The sequence below is a fragment of the Pisolithus orientalis genome (assembly GCF_024613125.1).
Source record: "Pisolithus orientalis strain OTSU chromosome Unknown F5J12scaffold_125, whole genome shotgun sequence".
NCBI lineage: Eukaryota > Fungi > Basidiomycota > Agaricomycetes > Boletales > Pisolithaceae > Pisolithus > Pisolithus orientalis.
The window spans coordinates 13,726-33,689 of NW_026260906.1; the positions used below are offsets into that span (position 1 = coordinate 13,726).

At 46.9% G+C, this 19,964-nt stretch overlaps 4 protein-coding genes across 4 annotated transcripts; 3 read left to right on the forward strand and 1 right to left on the reverse strand.

The window, feature by feature from the left end:
• Positions 1-5,406: 5,406 nt before the first annotated feature.
• On the forward strand, positions 5,407-6,066 carry F5J12DRAFT_787565 (uncharacterized protein; the record flags this gene model as incomplete). The annotated part of the gene is made up of 4 exons (XM_051743661.1): positions 5,407-5,428; positions 5,532-5,557; positions 5,590-5,749; positions 5,813-6,066. The coding sequence occupies 4 exons, from the start codon at positions 5,407-5,409 to the stop codon at positions 6,064-6,066; spliced, it is 462 nt and encodes a 153-aa protein (XP_051594213.1).
• Positions 6,067-10,486: 4,420 nt separating this feature from the next.
• On the forward strand, positions 10,487-11,449 carry F5J12DRAFT_899287 (uncharacterized protein; the record flags this gene model as incomplete). Its single annotated transcript, XM_051748161.1, has 4 exons — positions 10,487-10,567; positions 10,620-10,909; positions 10,955-11,080; positions 11,125-11,449. 4 exons carry the CDS (start codon positions 10,487-10,489, stop codon positions 11,447-11,449), a joined length of 822 nt encoding a protein of 273 aa, XP_051594214.1.
• A 1,250-nt stretch (positions 11,450-12,699) lies between these two features.
• On the reverse strand, positions 12,700-13,878 carry F5J12DRAFT_787567 (uncharacterized protein; the record flags this gene model as incomplete). The annotated part of the gene is made up of 6 exons (XM_051743662.1): positions 12,700-12,853; positions 12,910-12,970; positions 13,001-13,216; positions 13,448-13,666; positions 13,694-13,769; positions 13,804-13,878. 6 exons carry the CDS (start codon positions 13,876-13,878, stop codon positions 12,700-12,702), a joined length of 801 nt encoding a protein of 266 aa, XP_051594215.1.
• A 372-nt stretch (positions 13,879-14,250) lies between these two features.
• Positions 14,251-17,403, forward strand: F5J12DRAFT_787568 (uncharacterized protein; the record flags this gene model as incomplete). Its single annotated transcript, XM_051743663.1, has 10 exons — positions 14,251-14,442; positions 14,681-14,818; positions 14,853-15,100; positions 15,370-15,486; positions 15,598-15,772; positions 15,804-16,101; positions 16,188-16,302; positions 16,414-16,491; positions 16,554-16,722; positions 16,786-17,403. The coding sequence occupies 10 exons, from the start codon at positions 14,251-14,253 to the stop codon at positions 17,401-17,403; spliced, it is 2,148 nt and encodes a 715-aa protein (XP_051594216.1).
• Between the last annotated feature and the right edge of the window lie 2,561 nt (positions 17,404-19,964).

Genomic DNA, 19,964 nt, shown 5'->3' on the forward strand with positions numbered 1-19,964 from the left:
CTGTCATATGTGAAGGAATGCTGTGCCCACTGATTAGAAGAATAGTAGTGAAGACTTGCTGCGAGATGGACATGGGTGCACTAAAGGTCAAGGTGATTAGAAACATTTGTGACTTCACTCACCAGTACACAGCATATTCTCAATGAAATATACATCTGGTTGCAGCTTCAACATGAAAACATCATTCCATTGCTAGGAATAATGACAAACTTTGGTCATGTTGTATATTCTGCCTTTCACATTATGCTTTCATCCACTCAGTATTATGGTATGCATTTAGCCATACTACATAATCACATTCATTTTCACATTTGAGTAGCATAGTCACACCTCAGTTGGCTACCTAACCCAACTGAGGTGAGCACTTTCCACATTCTGTTGTTACACTCTGCTAATAGTCCTGTAGTATATATTCTACAGGCCACACAGTATCAATGGTGACAGAGTGGATGGAACAAGGTAATGCACATCAATATGTGTGAGATGTGGCTGTGGATCCCTGACCATTAGTATGCCAATGTTAATATCAACCATGCATGATGATAACCCACCAGCACAGCTCTTTGACATTGCCTGTGGGCTGAATTACTTACACTGCCACCATTCAGTAATAATCCATGGAGATGTGAAGGGGGTAAGTCTTGGTTATCTGAGTCATCTGAGTATATCTTTTGAATGACCAATGCAATATTCACCAGGAGAATGTACTGATTTCTGAAGTGGGTCATGCTCTCATAACTAATTTTGGGCTCTCATCCATGTCCAATCCACCACCCAGTCTCAGTGTCCACATAGTGTAGTCACACTTAGTCACAACACCTGGGCAGCCTGTGCACCAAAACACCAACATTTATATAGACCCTGAGATGGGCCTGCCTAAATAGATTAGCCAGTACACATGGACAGGCCTGAGGGACTAAAGTGAGAGTAACATATGTATGGGCCCATGGTGGGTAAGGATGTTGAAACATTTAGATGGGCCCATGACCAATTGAGAATACTGAGCTGCTGTAAGACATGGATGGGCCTGTCCTGGTAGGTTACACCCCTGTTGCAGCATCAAGGTGGGCCTGCCTATCATAACATGGAGAGGGTCACAACATAAGGATGGGCCTGTCTATGATTAGAATACAAAGTTGGCAACATATGGATGGGCCTGTCAATAGTAAGATGTACTGCTGTTGAAACATAAAGATGGGCCCGTCACTAATATCATTTAATAGAGTCACAACACAAGGTTGGGCCCTTCAGTAGTATTATTTATATTGTCACAACATATGGGGGGGCCTGTTATGCTGACAACTCATATTGCATCATGAATCAAGTATTGAAATACAAGCACATGACTGTGTGAGAAGTGATGCATAATTTAACTTCACTAGTGAATGGAGCACCAGTCTTGGCCAACTGAAGTCATACCATTGAGTCTTTGTGAGTACAATGAATGGAGCTAAGGGTGGTTGCAAAGTAGATTTTGAATGAAGAGCTGGAACAATACATGCAGGTTTATATACATATGTGGAGTACCTGTGGAACAAACATTTGAAAACATTTAAATGTTCACCTGCATCTACATATGGCATCATCAAGTCAGCCTTATGAGGGTGTAAGGGTAACCATGTCTGCAGATGGGGTTAAATGCAGGGGTGAACAAGTCTGAAGGAAGGGTAACTGCATATATGACATATGCAGGCAAACAGGCAACCTGGGGTAGACAGGTTAGTTGTGTCATGTGACTGCATGGATCAGGGCCACCAGCAGATCACAGAAGGAAGGGCAAACAGACATAGTCAAGCTATAGTACAACATGGCATGAACAGGGGATACCATAAAAGGAAACATCCAAGGAGAATGCAGGTCCAGAGGTGGCTTGCAGGCAACAGAACATCATCACTTGAAAGCATGATGAGGGAAGAAAGGGGATTGTCTATAAATGGAAAGAAATGTGAGCAGCACATAACATCACCCCCCCCGAAGGCCTGAGGTCCTCTGAAGGCAGGTAGAGGCCAGCTGTGACCCAGGAGCAGATCTTGCTGTTAGTTGCCACCTTGAGTTGGGCACTCAGTTGACCAATGTCCAATGCATGAGCATCAGTAGCAGGCAAACTGATGGAGGGGATGCTGCCAATTGAGGGGAACAAGCCCACCAAGTTCATGTTTGCTGAGGGAGTTGACAGGGACTGGAATGAAGGGACCATCTGGTAGAGGTTGGGTTGTCTTAGTAGCATAGATGGCCCATCCTGCTGAATCTCCTTGGGCCTGAGTGAAAAAGTTGAGCCAGTCATGGGGCAATCCATTGAAGGGGACATCTGCAAGTGCATCTGTGATGGCCTGGAAGTGCTCTTGGCCTTGGCCCAGTATAATCTTCTCCCAGCAATTGTGACACCTCTGTTTGCCATCTCTTTCAGCCATTGATACTCTTCCTCCTCCAGGTTGTGATATTCCTCTGATGCTGGCTTCCTGGCCCTGGAGTGGCCATGCTTCCTTTCAGTCAGGGTTCACAGGTAGGCCTGATCCTCTAGTCACTGCTTGACACAATGGAGAGAAGAGCCCATGGACCATGACTTCAAGGGGGAGTCAGTCAAGAAAGGAGTGGAAGGAGGAGATGAGAGAGGGGCCATAGTCTTTGTGAACAATCTTGACAACAGCCTCCTGTGTTTTCAGGGCTTCTTGGAGTATGGAAAAGTTTGCATGGTCAGTATCCTCATATGTATGGACCTTAAAGCTTCTGTCTGTGACCCTGGTGAGGTCATAGACACACTTTCTGATTACTTCTGTGCTTCTGAAGATCATAGACAGCATCTGTAGATGCTCATGGTGTTCCCCTGCTCTCCAGCTGTGTGATTCCCAGTGCTCAAAGTCATTAAGCAGTCATATGTAACCAAGGAAGAGGCTTGCCTTGGGAGCCAACCTGCTTGTGGTGGTGGCAGGAGCCAAGGGGGTGACTGCAGGGGCTGTGAGTGTGGCCAGTGCAACACAAGGCTCTGGAGCAGATGAGCCAGGGCAAGAGGCTGGGGTTGGTGATCTGTAGGCAGCCTGGGAGAGAGGCGGGGTATTACAGGATCAGAAAGAGGAGTCATAACAAGGCTCAGATGGTCTCTGCCATGCTCTGGACTTTCCCTTGCAGGCATCCTTGTGAGCTCTTTGGGAAGAGGGGACCAAGTGGATGACTGGGTACAGGTATGGGCACAAGGTGGAGGTGACAGAGTCATGAAGGGGTTGGTAGGAACTGCCATATGAGGAGTGGGAGGATACTGTGGGGGATGCAGTGCATAGTGCTCTGGGGGAGTGTACTGGTGGTTCCAAGAGGCATGGAGGGGTACTGGCATAGTGATTGAAGTAGGGATGGGAAGGGTCATATGGTTCATTGATGTCAGCATGGAAGTCATTATTGAAGTAGTCAGAGCCAGGGTTCTCAGTGTTGGGGGTGTAGGACATCATGGTCTAGAGGTCATGAACATGCACTCCCCAAGAACCTCTGGGACATTTATCAGGTTTTCCTCACTCTCCCATCTGTTCTGGGAGTGCAGGTAGCTGAGCCACTTGACTAGGTAGAGGTATTTTTGCTGAGGGTTTAACCTGGGTTGTCCAGATGATGACTTGACCTTGCATGCATGTTTGTGCTTAAGTATAGCCTCAACTTCCCATTCATTCTTGTCTCCTACCAATTCTGGTGGAGGCAGTTGTGCCAGGCCATATTCCTTTGTTTTGACAAAAGGGGTAAGATTGGATGCATGGAACATGGGGTGTATTTTCCAGGTAGCAGAGAGCTGTAACCTATATGTGACCAGGCTGATCTGTTCAGAAATTACAAATGGTCCATGACATTGGGGCACAAGTTTCCTCAACAGAACATCCCTTTTTAGGTTGGAAGCATCCAGCCAAACCTTATCTCCTATGGAGAACTCTGTATAGCTTCCTTTCAATCATAACTTCATCAACTCTTGTGCTTCCTTGTGAGTGATAATCACTGTGTTCCTATTGGCAGCCAGCTGCTTGAGTCAGTCTCCCATGAGGGACTCAACTGGGGGTTGTCTGGTTGAATAGGGGGCAGGGTCAAAACTGTACATGAGTGAGTATGGCATCTGGTTGTGAGATGAGTGTACATGTGAGTTGTGTGCCATTTGAGCATCTGGTGTCACACACCAAAGGTGTTTGGTGAGGTGGACATGGATACAACTGATGAATGGAGATGAAGACCATAGCCCTCATGTGAAGAAGGACAGCCAGAAATGTCAGCAGTCATCCCTTGCACAAGAATGAGTCATCAGTGCCAAAGAAAAAGAAAGGGAGCAAGTTAAGTGCTGGTTAAAATTCTTAAGTGCTCATGTACAGCATTCCAGTTTTTGACCTTTCTCCACTGTTTCTGCAGATACTGAGACCATTCCTATACTTGCTTGCAGTGCTCAGCCACACAATCCTGTCTTCCAAGATTGGAAAGGATTTGCACACTCCACACATTTCTACAGCACTCCCTCCAAAAGATGCTCATTTCACTAATTCTTCTGATATGGCCACCTCCACATCAATCATTTTGCTTGTCCCCTTTGCTAGGGACCATGGCTACATATATCTACCAGGAGTTCCTACCAGCTTCCATCCTGAAGCATCCTGGTACATCCCACCCTTGTCTGCCCCCTCTCAGCCCATCCCACATAATGTACCTACTTTGTACTGTATCATATGACCAAATGAGGTTGACAATTGGCTGTGTTGCACAGACCAGCTAAAGTCAAGCCCACCTCTAAGTTGTCATCATGTCACACAGCATATCCATGATCATTAGATGTCACCATACTGCACAGTGTGGCTGAGGGGTTACTACTATATGCATCTTGCCTGGATAATCATAATCCTGACATGGATTCTGGCAAGTTGGGAAAGATCTGGTACTAACCTGGTCTGGGCTCACTGGCATGAGCCCAGCATGTGTCAGCGATTGCCAGTGGGTCAGAAGGCATTCCACTGTAATTCTATTGGGTTGGTATGAATGCTGGGCTAATTCCAGTAAGCTGGGACAAATGCTGGGATAATGCCAATAAGCCAGCAAACATACTGGTCTTATGCTAGTGGGCTGGCACAGATGCTAAGGTGGTGATGGTCAGTTGGCATGGCTGCTGAGCTAATTCCAGTTGACTGGTATGGATGACAGCCACCACACTATTTCCAGTGGGTCAGAAGGCATACCAATGTACATCCATTGGGCTGGTATGAGTTACAGCCACTTCTAGTATGCTGGGACACATACCAGCCTTATGCAGGTGGGCTGTGATGGGTGCCTGGATTGTGGCAGGTAGTTGGAATATATGGCTAGCCAGCTTTCATGCTGGTATTCATAAGCTGGGACCCATACCAGTATAGTGCAAATATGCCAGAATAGAGGATAAGCTGGTGGTGGTTTGTGGGCATGGATGCTCATCTAATTCCAGGTGGGCTGGATGGATCACAGCCTCCAGGATATTTCCAGTGGTTTGGAAAGCACACTAGTGGGATTCTATTGGGCCAGTATGACTTCCTGACATTTCCATTTAGCTGGGTCAGATCCCATGTTATTGCCAGTGAGCTGGGATATCTACTGGGCTGAATCTAGGGGACCAGCAGGGGGCCAAGGCCAGTGACAGTTGGTTGGCATCAATTCCTAACTAACTCCAGTTGGCTAGGATGGATCACAAACTCCAGGCTATTTACAGTGGTTCAGAAGGCATTCCAGTGGGATGGTATTGGGCTGGTATATGTTCTGGCCAAATCCAGTCAGCTGGGTTAAATTCCCAGTTGATGACCATGACCCAGGACACCTACTGGCCATAATATAGTGGGCCAGCACAGGTCCAGTGCTGGTGGCAGTTGTTTGGCATCAATTCTGAACCAACTCCAGTTGGCCAGGATGGATGACACCCTCTGGGCTATTTACAGTGGTTTAGAAGGCACTCCAGTGGGATTCTATTGTGCTGGTATATGTTCTGGCAAAGTCCAGTCAGCCAGGTCAAATTCCCAGTTGATGACCATAACCCAGGACACATACTGGCCTTATGATAAGGGACCAGGACAGAAGCCCAGCCTATGGTAGTTGATTGGCATGGATGCCCAGTGAAGGCCACTTAATGTTACCAGTGTAGATGATGGGCTAGTCTGTTGGCATCCCATGGTGAATGGATGAGCCATACAAATAGTGTCCCATATATATTGGCTTGGCTGGGAAGCTATTGTCTATGGGGCTTATATATCAGTGGCCCATGTAATAAGGCTTGGCTGGACCTGCAGTGTTCCATTTGGAATGGTAGGAGCATATTTCAGTGTGCTGTGCACATCAGCCTCAGCCCAAATAGGAGTGCCCATGTACCATGGAGGGCTTATAGTCCATTGTACCATATCCTTGGGGAGGGTCCAGATATTATGATCCCATAGGACAGGCTGGATGAATACTCCAGTGTTTCATGGTGTATGGGAGGCCCATGATATGGTGTCCTGTCTGTCTTGAATCAGCCCATGTATTATGATCACCAATCCATGTGGTCTGGCACATATGCCACAGTCTCATGCACAACAAGCAAGCCAATCTCCCAGTGTGCCATCTGACTGGATTTGGCTTGAGTTGAAGTGTTCCACCAATTACAGGCCAGCCATAGTTGATATTTGGGGGAGGTATATGGAAAATAACTTGGCTTGGGATGGCATATAATATCTATAAAACTACCTTTACATGGACCTCCTATTGGATAAGTGTAGGTTATATGGAATGTCCCACTGGACCTGCAGGCATCAACCAAGTCTGGACATTCTGAACTCTCATCCAATCCCCACAGGGTATCCCTATCCAATTGTGTATGTTGTCCCTCATGTAGTAGGCAAAGCAACATTGGTTCCCACCCACAGAACTAACCCCATGTCAAAGAAGCCTGCCAGAAAATGCAACTACAGTGCTGGGGTTGTAAAGGAACTGAAGGCCAAGCATGGGGATATCCAATACACAATCTTCATAATTGCCAACCATGACCAGCATGTCATACCAATTGGACTGTGAGTGTGGGTCCCAGTGAAAGGGTGTAGTCTGGTTAGAGATTATGGAGACATTAGTAAAAACTGACAGCCAGTGCTGCAAGGCATCATGCACATCTTGATTATGCCAACTCAACCATGTGCCCAACAACTGCATGGCTTGCCTTCCAGCATCATACAGGCCTGGGTGCATAATTGAAAGCACACTGGAGAGGATGGCAGCTGGGAGGTAAGACTGCTGGGACCATTCATGACTGGCATCCATCTGTAGGTCAGCAGAAACTGATGGGGAGAAGTTCATGGTCTGGATGCCACTTGAGAGACATACCCCCTAAGGTAATATAGCCATACCATATGCCCCTGTTGGTGCCTGGCTGGGGAAAACTCCAGGCACCCCGGTGACCATGAAGTGTGATTGAAATATTCAGCATTCTTCTGCCAGGAGCCACTTGTCATACTCTTGGACATTGCATGGTGAAGGGGGTCCAGAGTGGCAAGCATGTGTGTCTGCAGGGATGCCTGAATAATATAGAGTGTAAAGAAAATGTTTTAACTGACTTGCAAATCATTGGTGATGGCACCAGGAAGGTACCACAATGCAATGGTATCACCAGTGTCACACACCAAAGGTGTTTGGTGAGGTGGACATGGATACAGCTGATGAATGGAGATGAAGACCATAGCCCTCATGTGAAGAAGGACAGCCAGAAATGTTGGCAGTCATCCTTGCAGAAGAACAAGTCATCAGTGCCAGAGAAAAAGAAAGGGAGCAAGTTAAGCACTGGCTAAAATTCTTAAGCACCCATGTATGACATTCTGGTTTTTGACATATCTCTGCCATTTCTGCAGATACTGAGACCATTCCCACACTTGCTTGTAGTGCTCAGCCATGCAATCTTACCTTCCAAAATTGGAAAGGATTTGCACACTCCACATGTTTCCACAGCACTCCCTCCAAAAGACACTCATTTCACTAAATTCTTCTGATACGGCTGCCTCCACATCAATCATTTCACTTGTCCCCTTTGCTAGGGACCATGGCTACATATATCTACCAGGACTTCCTACCAGCTTCTGTCCTGAAGCATCCTGGTACATCCCACCCTTGTCTGTGCCCTCTCGGCCCATCCAGCTTGGACAGCATGTTCTTTTTGTCAGTATGACCTCTAGGAGGACATTCTTTGGTCACCTCAGGTCTGTCATTTGCTTGGAAAGGTCTTATGTGGTCATTTCAGTCTCCAGTCCAAGAAGCATATGGATCCTTCCTCCCTGCTCCCTGCAGTGTCTTCATACCAGTCTCATCCATCATTCTTCCAAGATTATGACAGCTACAGTATAATCTACTGTTCTCCACTCTCCCTGATTGCATCCATGATGAGTATGATGCACATCTTGCCTCCTTGTTGCAAGATACAGCAGAAGACACTCTCCCTTCATCCTCTCTTCCAACAGAGCCTCATTCATGAAGTTTTTATTTGCTTCACTGAGAGGATGGTTTGGGGTGGAAAGTTGTGATCCCCTATGCTCCTGTCACCCCACAGACCCCCAAAGCTTGACCCCTGTTGACATCTGACTCACCCTGTCCACTTTTGGATGTACTATATTGGCATCAGATCAGCACTGCCTCTCTGTCATCCCACTTTGGCCTAGAAGTGATCTCTTCAAGATGTGACATGCACAGCCTCCCCCTAATGTGATTCCAGTGCACTTTCCCAGTTCCTGACATCAATTGACTCATACTTTGATGTTCTGACTGTCTTTGACTCACCTATTGCCAATACTTACCAATCTTTTGACTTTGCTTACTGATTCTTCACTTTTTGGCTTGCTAATCCTTACCAATGCTTACCAATGCTTTCCAAGACAATTACCCATTGCTTACATTCCTTACTCATCAGTTACCAATCACCCCTGTACTGTATATAAATCACTGTACTTAGATAGCAAAAAAAAGAAGACATTAGAGAGCCCCTCTTGCTCGCATTTTATCATCACTCAGTAATTCATTCAGCAGCTTTGATAGTTGAGACTTTATTAAGGGTCTAACTATCGTCTACTTTGCTTATCCTTGTCTATCATCAATATACTTCGCTCCAAGCCCTCCCTGAGCTCAGTGCAGCTTAGGACATTGAATTAAGTTGTCATCCATCCTTCTGTAGGCTGACAGCAGTCTACCCTATTGCATTCTCTCGCATTCCTGCTTCTTCTTCATCAGGAGCACCCCCAACCCTCAGCACTCATCTTTGAGTGTTGTAGCTCACAAAAACCCTCCCAAAGAACAGGTTCTACCATCTAGGTACCACATAGGCACACCACCACTTGCTCTTTTTGTCTTTTGTGTTGGTTTTGGTTGGTTTTCACCACTGAACCACACTTTGACTCACAATGGTCTGAGTTTGTGTTGCTTGATGCAACATGTTTTACAAGACAATGGGCGATGAGCACAGTCCATGCATCTATATGGTGCCCCTTCTGCTTTACACACAAAACAAGCCATGACATCAGGTGGGGCCTCCATGTCCAGGAGCACAGACAGGTATCTACTCTTATAGGGCAGCCACTCTTCCAGATAACTGTTCTGTAATACTGTAAGGCACACATTGCCAACACCAGGATGTTTGATAATGCACACCTGGCTTTTTGGCATTCTTGATGTCCTTGGTGGTGATGCATCATCCATGTAGCCATATAGGTCAGCATCATTACCCTGGACTAAATTGGGTTCCTGGATGCTCAAAGATCCTGCCCTAGTAGGTGATTTGTTGCTTTGGCTGGTTGCATATCTTGCCTTCTTTCTCAGAGTAAACTTGACCATCTTTTCTTTGGATCCCCTGGTTGTTTTCACCTTTTTCCAAGTGACATGCATTACTGGGGTGGCCCCTGCAGCTCAGGTGATTTGTGACTTGCCCATGTCTAGTATCAAGTCCTTGCAGGATGTCTGCAGGCCTCAGCCATACATGCCTCATTGTGATGCCTGGCATGACTATGATTTGAGTTGGATCTTGGAATCAATGTCAGAAGATCCAATCAGGATCAAACTATACTTTATCTATATATAGTAGCAGACTGGATGATAGACGAATTGGCTTACCATGTTTGGCCATGGTACCAATCGACTGGAACAAGACCATACTAACAATGGGTATGTATCATGACTGGAACATTACTCAGCCCCTGGAACTTTATTCAAGAATGGGTGACAGAAACTATGAGGAATGGACTCCAAATTTTCTTTCAACAGAGGGTAACATTACCTGCAACTAACTAACCCCAACACCTTCTCCAACATTCAGAATGGCCAGCAGTGATCACAGTACTAATTGTGTTAATACCTCAGATGAGGAGGACTTTTCCTCCAATGAGGAATCTAGCTCAGATAACATGGAGACAACAAAATCTGCACTGGGAAAGCTGAGACTGGACAAACTTCAAATCCTCCAAGATGGTCTAAATGATTGGAAGGAAGCTGACACAAAAAAAGGGCCTCACTGATGGAGGGCATGTGGAACAAAATCAAATGGCTGGATGCCAACAAGAGCCTCAAACAAAATGAATGGAATAGAAAATGGACAGTAAGCTTGACAGTTTTGATGTGCTTGCAGTTGTGTTAAGTATATTTTACAGGCCATCAAGAACTGGATGTATAACAACAGTCAGTCCTGTGCATGGAAGGCCCTGGTCAAGTATGGCTCCAAATGGATGGCCCTAAAGGTGATCAAGCTGCAGCACAAGAAGGATATCTGGCAAGCACTTGTGAAGGCTGGAATACATCCAAGGACATTGGCTATGATCAAACACTATCAGCCAGCTGTTCAGAAGGTAGTCCAGTCATTGACCAAGGCTGAATTGGACCAGGCAGCCCATTTGGTGAAAGAGTGGAACAAGAGAAAGCCACCACCCAAAGCCCAGGCAGAGTAAGCATCCAAGTTCTCCCATGGGCAATACTAACTTAAATGCAGGGTGGCAACAAGTAAGGGCTGGAAGTATGCAAAACAGTTTGTGTTTGACATGTGGAAGCAGTGTGGGATGAGAGTGGTGATCATGTTGGTATGGAAGGATAAGGAAGGTGAAGTGATGGGTGGAGTGTGAGTGCTTTCCTGACAGGCTTCACCATATCTGACTGGTGTAGGAATGACTTCAATGACAAGCTGGGTGATGGAGAGCTCTATTCAGATTGGAAAGACCTTCATGGAAAGTGGTCAGCCTATGCAAAGAAGGCCTTTGGGGCCAATGGTACAGAGGATGGCAGTGGAGAGGATGAGGCTGGTCAAACCACAGTAAAAGCATGGAAAGGAAAAAAACAGTCTCAATTGTCCCTGTCCACCAATGACAATGGCATGCCCATTCTTCCAAATCTCTTGGACTTATGGACACTGGAATTAAAGGACATCATGAGGGTGTTTATAACTGGCCATTATCATACATGCCAATTTCCATGGTTGATGAGTTACTAACATCTAAACACAGGCTTGACTTGTGGGAAGATGAATGCCAGTGTACCTTGGGCTGCAATAGCTGACAACTGGGCATCCTATGTGTCTTCCAAGTATCTTCCTCCCAATATCCCATTCAAAGAGCCCACCAGGTTGACACATCATGAACTAATCAAAACCTTGGAGTTCTGGAAGGAGTGACAGCAGGAGCACCCAGAAGATGTCTTCCAGTTCTGAAGGAGGAGATCTCAGGATGGTTCCCTGGAGGAGCCAGTTGCCAAACACCAACACCAGTCAGACAAAGCCAAAGGGAAGAGACCATGGAAGGTGAGGTCATGATCAATTTGGATATACATAACTGATTGCACATTAAGTAAATTCCATTGATGGCTCTGACTACAGACATCACTCAGAGGAGGAACCAGCTCCTCCCACAAAACCTTCCACCAAATGGCAACAGATAGATGGTATGTCAGAGCTGGTCAGATTCTTTACTGGTAACCCTAACATGACCTTGGAATTGTGTGCTGAAGATCATCCCACTGGAACATCCAATGCACAGGAGGACAACAGATAATGGCACCAGTCCACATCAGGCTGGTGCAATACAGCTACTGCATACCCCAAGCCAGCTGGTAAGTGGTATCCAGCAACAATGAATATTGCTGATAGAATTGTATCAGACAATCATACCAATGATGGTGGTGATTCAACTGCAAGGAAGCCCAAGCCCAAGCCAAGAATCAGATCCAATGGTTGGTTTCCATGCACACTTGGTTAATCCTCTCATTACAGCATTCTACAGCAGCCCAGAATGATAAGATGGTCATATCACCTAATGATTGTAGGTATACATCCATAACACAATTACACACACTTATCTATGTCAGGAGTTGATCCAGTGGGTAGGAATTCAAATGCCAGGCCTAGATGCCATGCAATGGACAGGGAAGATGGACTGTTGGATCAAGCAGAAGAGGATGGTGTGGCTCATCACCCAGAGCAGAATCATAGGCCCCCACAGTGGCCAGATGATAATTATCCTACTCCAACCATGAGGAGGTGAAGGTAGAATTGAGGCCAGTACCTACTGTTTTCCAGTAGACTGGCAACAACCATATATAGTGCACAGTGCAAGAATTGCCAGTGAATCACTGGCCCCATAGCTACCATGTACTGTAACCCACTGTCATAATCCAATTGCAGCCAATTTGTGCACTTCTCCAATTCCATTCAACATAATGTTCATTGAAATGAGTTAAGTATACAAATTAAAGCTGGTCTGGTTTAAGATGGTAGCCTACACCTGCCAGCTCTTCCTCCAGAAGATCTGCTAACTGTTGCCAGAATCTGGTAAGCATGGCATGCCACTCAACATGTGATCGCCACTCCCTGGTTGTATCCACCAGGGTATTGGCATAATACCTATATGTAGTGATCAGATTGGCATTGTGTGTGGCATTGATGTCTGGCTGATGCACCCCACTCCTAGCCATGACACTGGAGATCTGCCTTGACATTTGAACTGGTAGACATGTTTAGCTATGGTTGCATAGGAACTTCTGGACTTACACTCAGTTTGTGGAGTATCAACTCCTGGCTGTATGGCAAACTCCTGGGAGACTGCTAAAAGCTCTGAATGCAACAATGGGATTGGCACCAGTGATGGGGATCTAGCCAGTGGTATTGATGTGGAGCTGAATGATGCAGGAGCATCTGAAAGGTCCATAGGTTGACAAGGACCAGGGAAATTGCCACCAGGTGATGCAAATGTTGTTGGGCTGGGAACTGGGATAGGATTTCAACAGGCTGGTGACACAGAGGGAGTTAAGGACTGAAATTGGGGCTCAGGCAATAGGATGAATGATCATGACGATTGGCCAGCTGCATGAGTTGGGTAGATGTAAGCTGATGATCTTGTGGCAGCAGGTGACTGAAATGCCAGTTCTTGTAAAGGACTGACTGGTGGGGACTGGAATGGTGGGGGCAACCCCCAAGGCAGCTCATGCAATGGCATACCTGGGGCAACAGGCAGTGGCGATTTGTCCCATGCTGGCTCAAGTAACAGGGTGCTGTCAGAGAGGTGTGTTGATATGGAGTCCCAAGGAGGCTCAACCAATGGGCTGCTAGAGGAGGGAGACAGTGCCAATGACTCCCATGCTGGCTCTATCAAAGGTGATCTGGGTGAACCAGAGGACTGGAAGGAGGGTTCCATCCCAGTTGTGTGTATTGTTTGAGCTGGGGACAGCTCAAAAGGTGGCTCACATAATGGGGATGATGGAGCATCTGGCAGGTCATCTTCAGTAAACATTTCCTCATCCTCATTGAGAGATGCAAGCCACTGCATATCATAGCATGATGGAATTACTGCATACAGTCATTAGAAGTAATGGTCCTTGGACCAGTTGACTTATGGAGTTTATCTGGACTGCTGGAACTGAATCTAACATTTCTGGGAGCCATATGAAAGTTCAAAACATTGTAGGCACTGTGGGGATTACACCAATGTTTGAGAATGATTTTGGTACCAGTGATAAGATTGTATTACACAATATTTTTTCACCAGTCATCATGCAGGATGTGCAAGTGCATACATAATGGAAATGGGCACTTAGTGGAATGACTGTCAACTGCCATACATTACTCCCACCAAAATATGTTCAATGGTTAAACCAGTACATTGACTATTGTCAATCACAGCATCACTGGAGTGAGCATTTGTATTGTGCTTATGTAAGCCTGTTGAATGGTGTATGCTAGCCAGTGAATTCACCACACCACTCAAGCACCCACCACCTGCACTCCAAAGCTTTAACAGTACTATGTCTACTGCCAACACCAGCATCCTCATCCCAGCACAATCAACCAACAACATCCAGCCAGTCATCACTGCTGAAAATGCCAAGTGGATGGTCAAGGAGGCTGCCAGGGTTACAATGCAGGCACTGAGAGGACTTCAGGGCCAGGATGCTAAGCACTGGGGCAAAGTGGCTCAGCTTGTGTGGGCCCAGCTGGTAAGTGAAATTGCAGCCATGATATCCATTCCTGACATCTATGTAGGGAATGGTCTGAATGGTTGTTGAACATCTACCCCCAGCACTCAAGATCCCTCCACATCTTATTGCTATTGATATGCACATGGTTGACCTGGCAACAATCATTGCCATGCAGATGTGGCCACCTTTCAACCAGATGATGACAGCATGAGAGGCCAATGTGAAGGATCATGTGTGGTATTGCCTTTGTCACCAGCCTAAGTCTCACCCATATTACAAGGTCATGGAGGAGCTTACCAGGCCTTTGTCAAGTGCCAAGCACCAGGCACAGCCAGTGGATAAGGGGAAGGGGAAGAGTTGGGTACAGATGAGGCTCAAAGGATTCAGCTTCTGGGTGAGCACTAATTCTGAGGAAGGCAATTGGGTAGACCACTGATATGGGATCCAAAGATGCACCCACAGAAACTATGGCTAGGACCACTGGAGTTGTGATGCAGAAGCTGGGAAATGAGGAGGATCAGAACAGGGAGAAGGCATGGGGCCATAGCCAGTCAAGATGTGGCCAGCCAGCATCCAAGCCTGTCAATGCCAGTGATCAGACCAGTAGAGGCCAGTGCTGGTCAAGGAGACCAATGAAGAAGGCAAAACCAGCAGTCAATGAGGATGTGCAGGACCAGTGAGACATTAACAACCCTCCTGAGTCCTGGGAAGTAGTGCTGGAAGCTGAGTGGTGTGTGAGATGCCAGGACAGGAGTTGGCCCTGTACAGTGCTAGCTGGCAGGGCATGCTGGCAATGCTACTGTACCAAATACTCATGCAGCTTGTTCAAGTGGAGGGGAGACAAGTCTGAGGTGCAGCAAAAAGGCTCCCATTCAAGGCCTCACCAGGAATGATCCCCAGAAGACATGGCCAGCCTTCCCACCACTTCAACACTGGCTGTGCCAGCTCCATCAACCAGTCAACAAGCCAAACATCAAAGGGCACCAAGCTGAAATCAATATGCTGGTCCATCCAAAGTAACAAGCCATCATTCATCTCCTGGCCCATGGACTGGCCACCCCAGTAAGTTATTCACAGTCCTATGTTTTTCACTAATTGGTTGAACTAATATTTCTATTGAGTAGTGGAAATTATTACTCTGTCATGGCTATCCTGGTCACGGTCTCATGCAAGAAGCATTGCAACAGACCCACCCATCACTCCAGCACCAACTACTACAACTGGTGCCAATGATCCATGCCATTGTGATGAGTATTGGGAAGAGGTTACCATCCTTAAGCAGGAGAATGCTGACATGAGGCAGGAGATAGATGTAACCCATACTGAGCTTGCTGCTCTCCATTGGGTGGTAGATGCTATCTGTCATCACCTATTCCCAGCCCCAGACATGCTTAACCATCCTCTGGTCCCATTTCACACTACTTCCAACCCTACACCAGTACCTCACATGCTGGTCATGGTGGAACTTGGCACTGCAACTGGTGTTGTTGAGGTTCAATCATCCTGAAGCAGCTCAAGACAGGAGTCCACTGAACCCCCCCCCAGCTTCATTTGAGGGAGGTGCTGGCTTGGAAATGCCTCCTTCAAATGTCAAAGCTGTGCATGGACCTGCTGGAGGTCTGGCAATCTCTATCACTCCACCACCACCACCAGTTGGATCAGTGCCCAGACAGGAAGGTAGGATGGAGGTCAACTAACATCAATGTACTTGTCATTTCACAATCCATTTGTGTTTTTTTGTCTTTGTACTTGTACTTTGTTAGATGCAGCAATATATTCTGTATTGTCAAAATGTGATCTCCAGGAAGAAGTAGCTACTGCTACTGGTAGTTGTTCCTGTATGATTCAGATACTGGAAAACCAATCTGGTATGGTGATGTCTGTACCAAGGCTGTGGTGTTACAAGCACTAAGGGCCAATGGAGTCATGGTTCACCTAGATGAACAAATGATGACTGGCTGGCATAACTCAATTGTTTTTTCTGTATAGCATGATGGTGACTTTCATGGTATTGTTCTGGCTTGCTGGAGGCCATAAGGCATTGAATTCACAGTTTACATGTACTGGGTAGTTGGCTAGTCTTCTGGTCATTACCAGAGCCACAATTGTGGTAATACATGCATCTCCAGCATGGTACTGGTACCAGTACATACATACACTGTAGACCTGCTTCCAGGAGGTCAGGCAGGTCAGGCATGGCATGGTATAATTTCTGGGCAGGCCTCCATGGCATTGGTGCTGGGACAGCTTGACTGTTGGCCTCATGGCATTGGGGATGTGCTGGAACTCATTACAATGGTGCTGTGACAGCCTGCATGATGGCCTCATGGCATTGGGGATGTGCTGGAACATATGGCATAGGTGCTGGGACTGCTTCCACAGCATTGGTGTTGTGCTGGAACACATTACAATGGTGCCCAGATGGCTTGCATGATGGACTCATGGCATTGGTGTTGTGCTGGAACACATTACAATGGTGCCAGAATGGCTTTCATGATGGCCCCATGGCATTGGGGATGTGCTGGCACTCATTACACAGGTGCCAGGATGGCCTGCATGATGGACCTGTGGCATTGGGGATATGCCAGAATACATGGAACTGGTGCCAGGCCAGCCTCCATGGCATTGGTCCGGTGCTGGTACACATTACAATGGTGCCAGAATGGCCTTCATGATAGGCCTCATGGTATTGGGGATGTGCCAGAATACATGGCATGGGTTCCAGGATGGCTTCCATGGCATTGGTGGTGTGCTGGAACACATTCCAATGGTGCCAGGATGGCCTGCATGATGGCCCCATGGCATTGGGGATGTGCTGGAACACATGGACCTGGTGCCAGGCCATCTTCCATGATGGCCCCATGGCAGTGGCAATGTGCCAGAACACATGGCATTGGTGCCAGCATGGCTTCCATGGCATTAGCATTGTGCCAGTTCACATTAAATCAGTGCCAGCTGGGACAGCTTCCATGGCATTAGTCCTGGGTTGGTGTTGGCCTGGCTCACATTGCATTGGTGCTGGGACACCTTGAATGGCATTGGTATTGGGTCTGCCCATGTGGAATCAATGCCAGGACAGCCAGCATGGCATTGGTGTTGTGCTGGCCTGCATGGCATTGGTAATGGGCCTGTTCATATTGCATTGGTGTTGGCCCAGCTCACATGGCATTTGTCCCAGGATGGCCTGCATGGCATTGGTGGTGGGCTGGCCCACATGGCAGTGTTGCCAGGATGGCTAGCATGGCATTGGTGTTGGGCTGGCTTGCATGACAGTGTTGCCAGGGGTGAACTCAGGGGCTGAGCCCATCCATACCTTCTGGGGACACCCAACTCTGGGCTTACCTGGGACTACTCATATTGCAGTGGCTACACCCTAATCCCACAGCTGGCTTGTACCCCATGATGACAATTCTAACCTCTGCCCAGCCATTCTCCATAATGACTCCTACTCTTGGGCTCAGCTGTATGCTATGGTGACATGCATTTATTGGGCTCTCCTATAGTCCATGATGACACATTTCCTCTCAGGCTCAGCTGTACTACATGGTGACACTCATCAGTTGGGCTCTCCCATACTACAAGGTGACAATAGGTTCATGGCTCTCATGTAACACATGTGCACAAGCCATACATGGGCTCAACCTTCACTGGCCTGTCACTGATAGCTGATTGTCAGCCTCTGCTGACTGTCTCATATGGCCTAACCAGGTGCATGGGCTCCCCATCCAGCTTGGACAGCATGTTCTTTTTGTCAGTATGACCTCTAGGAGGACATTCTTTGGTCACCTCAGGTCTGTCATTTGCTTGGAAAGGTCTTATGTGGTCATTTCAGTCTCCAGTCCAAGAAGCATATGGATCCTTCCTCCCTGCTCCCTGCAGTGTCTTCATACCAGTCTCATCCATCATTCTTCCAAGATTATGACAGCTACAGTATAATCTACTGTTCTCCACTCTCCCTGATTGCATCCATGATGAGTATGATGCACATCTTGCCTCCTTGTTGCAAGATACAGCAGAAGACACTCCCCCTTCATCCTCTCTTCCAACAGAGCCTCATCCATGAAGTTTTTATTTGCTTCACTGAGAGGATGGTTTGGGGTGGAAAGTTGTGATCCCCTATGCTCCTGTCACCCCACAGACCCCCAAAGCTTGACCCCTGTTGACATCTGACTCACCCTGTCCACTTTTGGATGTACTATGTTGGCACCAGATCAGTGCTGCCTCTCTGTCATCCCACCTTGGCCTAGAAGCAATCTCTTTGAGATGTGACATGCACAGCCTCCCCCTAATGTGATTCCAGTGCACTTTCCCAGCTCCTGACATTGCTTGACTCATACTTTGACATTCTGACCGTCTTTGACTCACCTATTGCCAATACTTACCAATCTTTTGACTTTGCTTACTGATTCTTTGCCTTTTGGCTTGCTTATCCTTACCAATGCTTACCAATGCTTTCCAAGATGATTACCCATTGCTTACATTCCTTACTCATCAGTTACCAATCACTTACCAAGTGTTTTCACCTTGTTTTCCATAGGCAACACCCCTGTACTGTATATAAATCACTGTACTTAGATAGCAAAAAGAGAAGAAGACATCAGAGAGCCCCTCTTGCTCACATTTTTTATCATCACTCAGTAAATCCTCCATCAGCTTCAATAGTTGAGACTTTATTAAGGGTCTAACTATTGTCTACTTTGCTTATTATCATCTATCATCAATCTACTTTGCTCCAAGTCCTCCCTGAGCTCAGTGCAGCTCAGAGCATCAAATTAAGTCATCATCCATCCTTCTGTAGGCTGACAGCAGTCTACCCTATCACATTCTCTCACATTCCTTCTCCTTCTTCATCAGGAGCACCCCCAACCCTCAGCACTTGTCTTTGAGTGTTATAGCTCACGAAAACCCTCCCAAAGAACAGGTTCTACCATCTAGGTACTGCATAGGCACACCACCACTTGCTCTTTTTGTCTTTTGTGTTGGTTTTGGTTGGTTTTCACCACTGAACCACACTTTGACTCACACTGGGAGTTTGGTGTGCCAGTTGTGGGGGTCCATGTCTATGTACATGTGAAGATAAGTGCCAACCTCTTGGTTTACATGTTTTGCTTCACTGTTGGTTTGTGGGTGATAAGCAGTGGAGGCCTTCAGCTTGATTCCAAGGGAGTGGTACAGGTTTCTTGTGAAGGCAGAGACAAACTGTGGGCCTTGGTCCAAAATGATGGCTTCCAGGACACCCCAGTGTGGGTAAATGTAGGCATGACAGAGATCTGCCACACCAACACTATCCACAGTTTTAGTAGTCAGTAGGAAGAATGCTCCCTTAGTGAGTCCTTGGTCAATGATTGTGAGGATGGAATTGTATTTTCCTCCAGACAGGGGCAGATTGGTTACAAGGTCCATAGAGATCTGCTTGAAAGGGAAAGGGTTCTTTGCTATGTTGTGCAGGGTAACCAGTGGAGTTGTAGGATGCATGTTAACCTTGTTATCCTGACACTTGGGGCATCCTTTGCAGTAGTTGTGGATCGACTGGTACATTC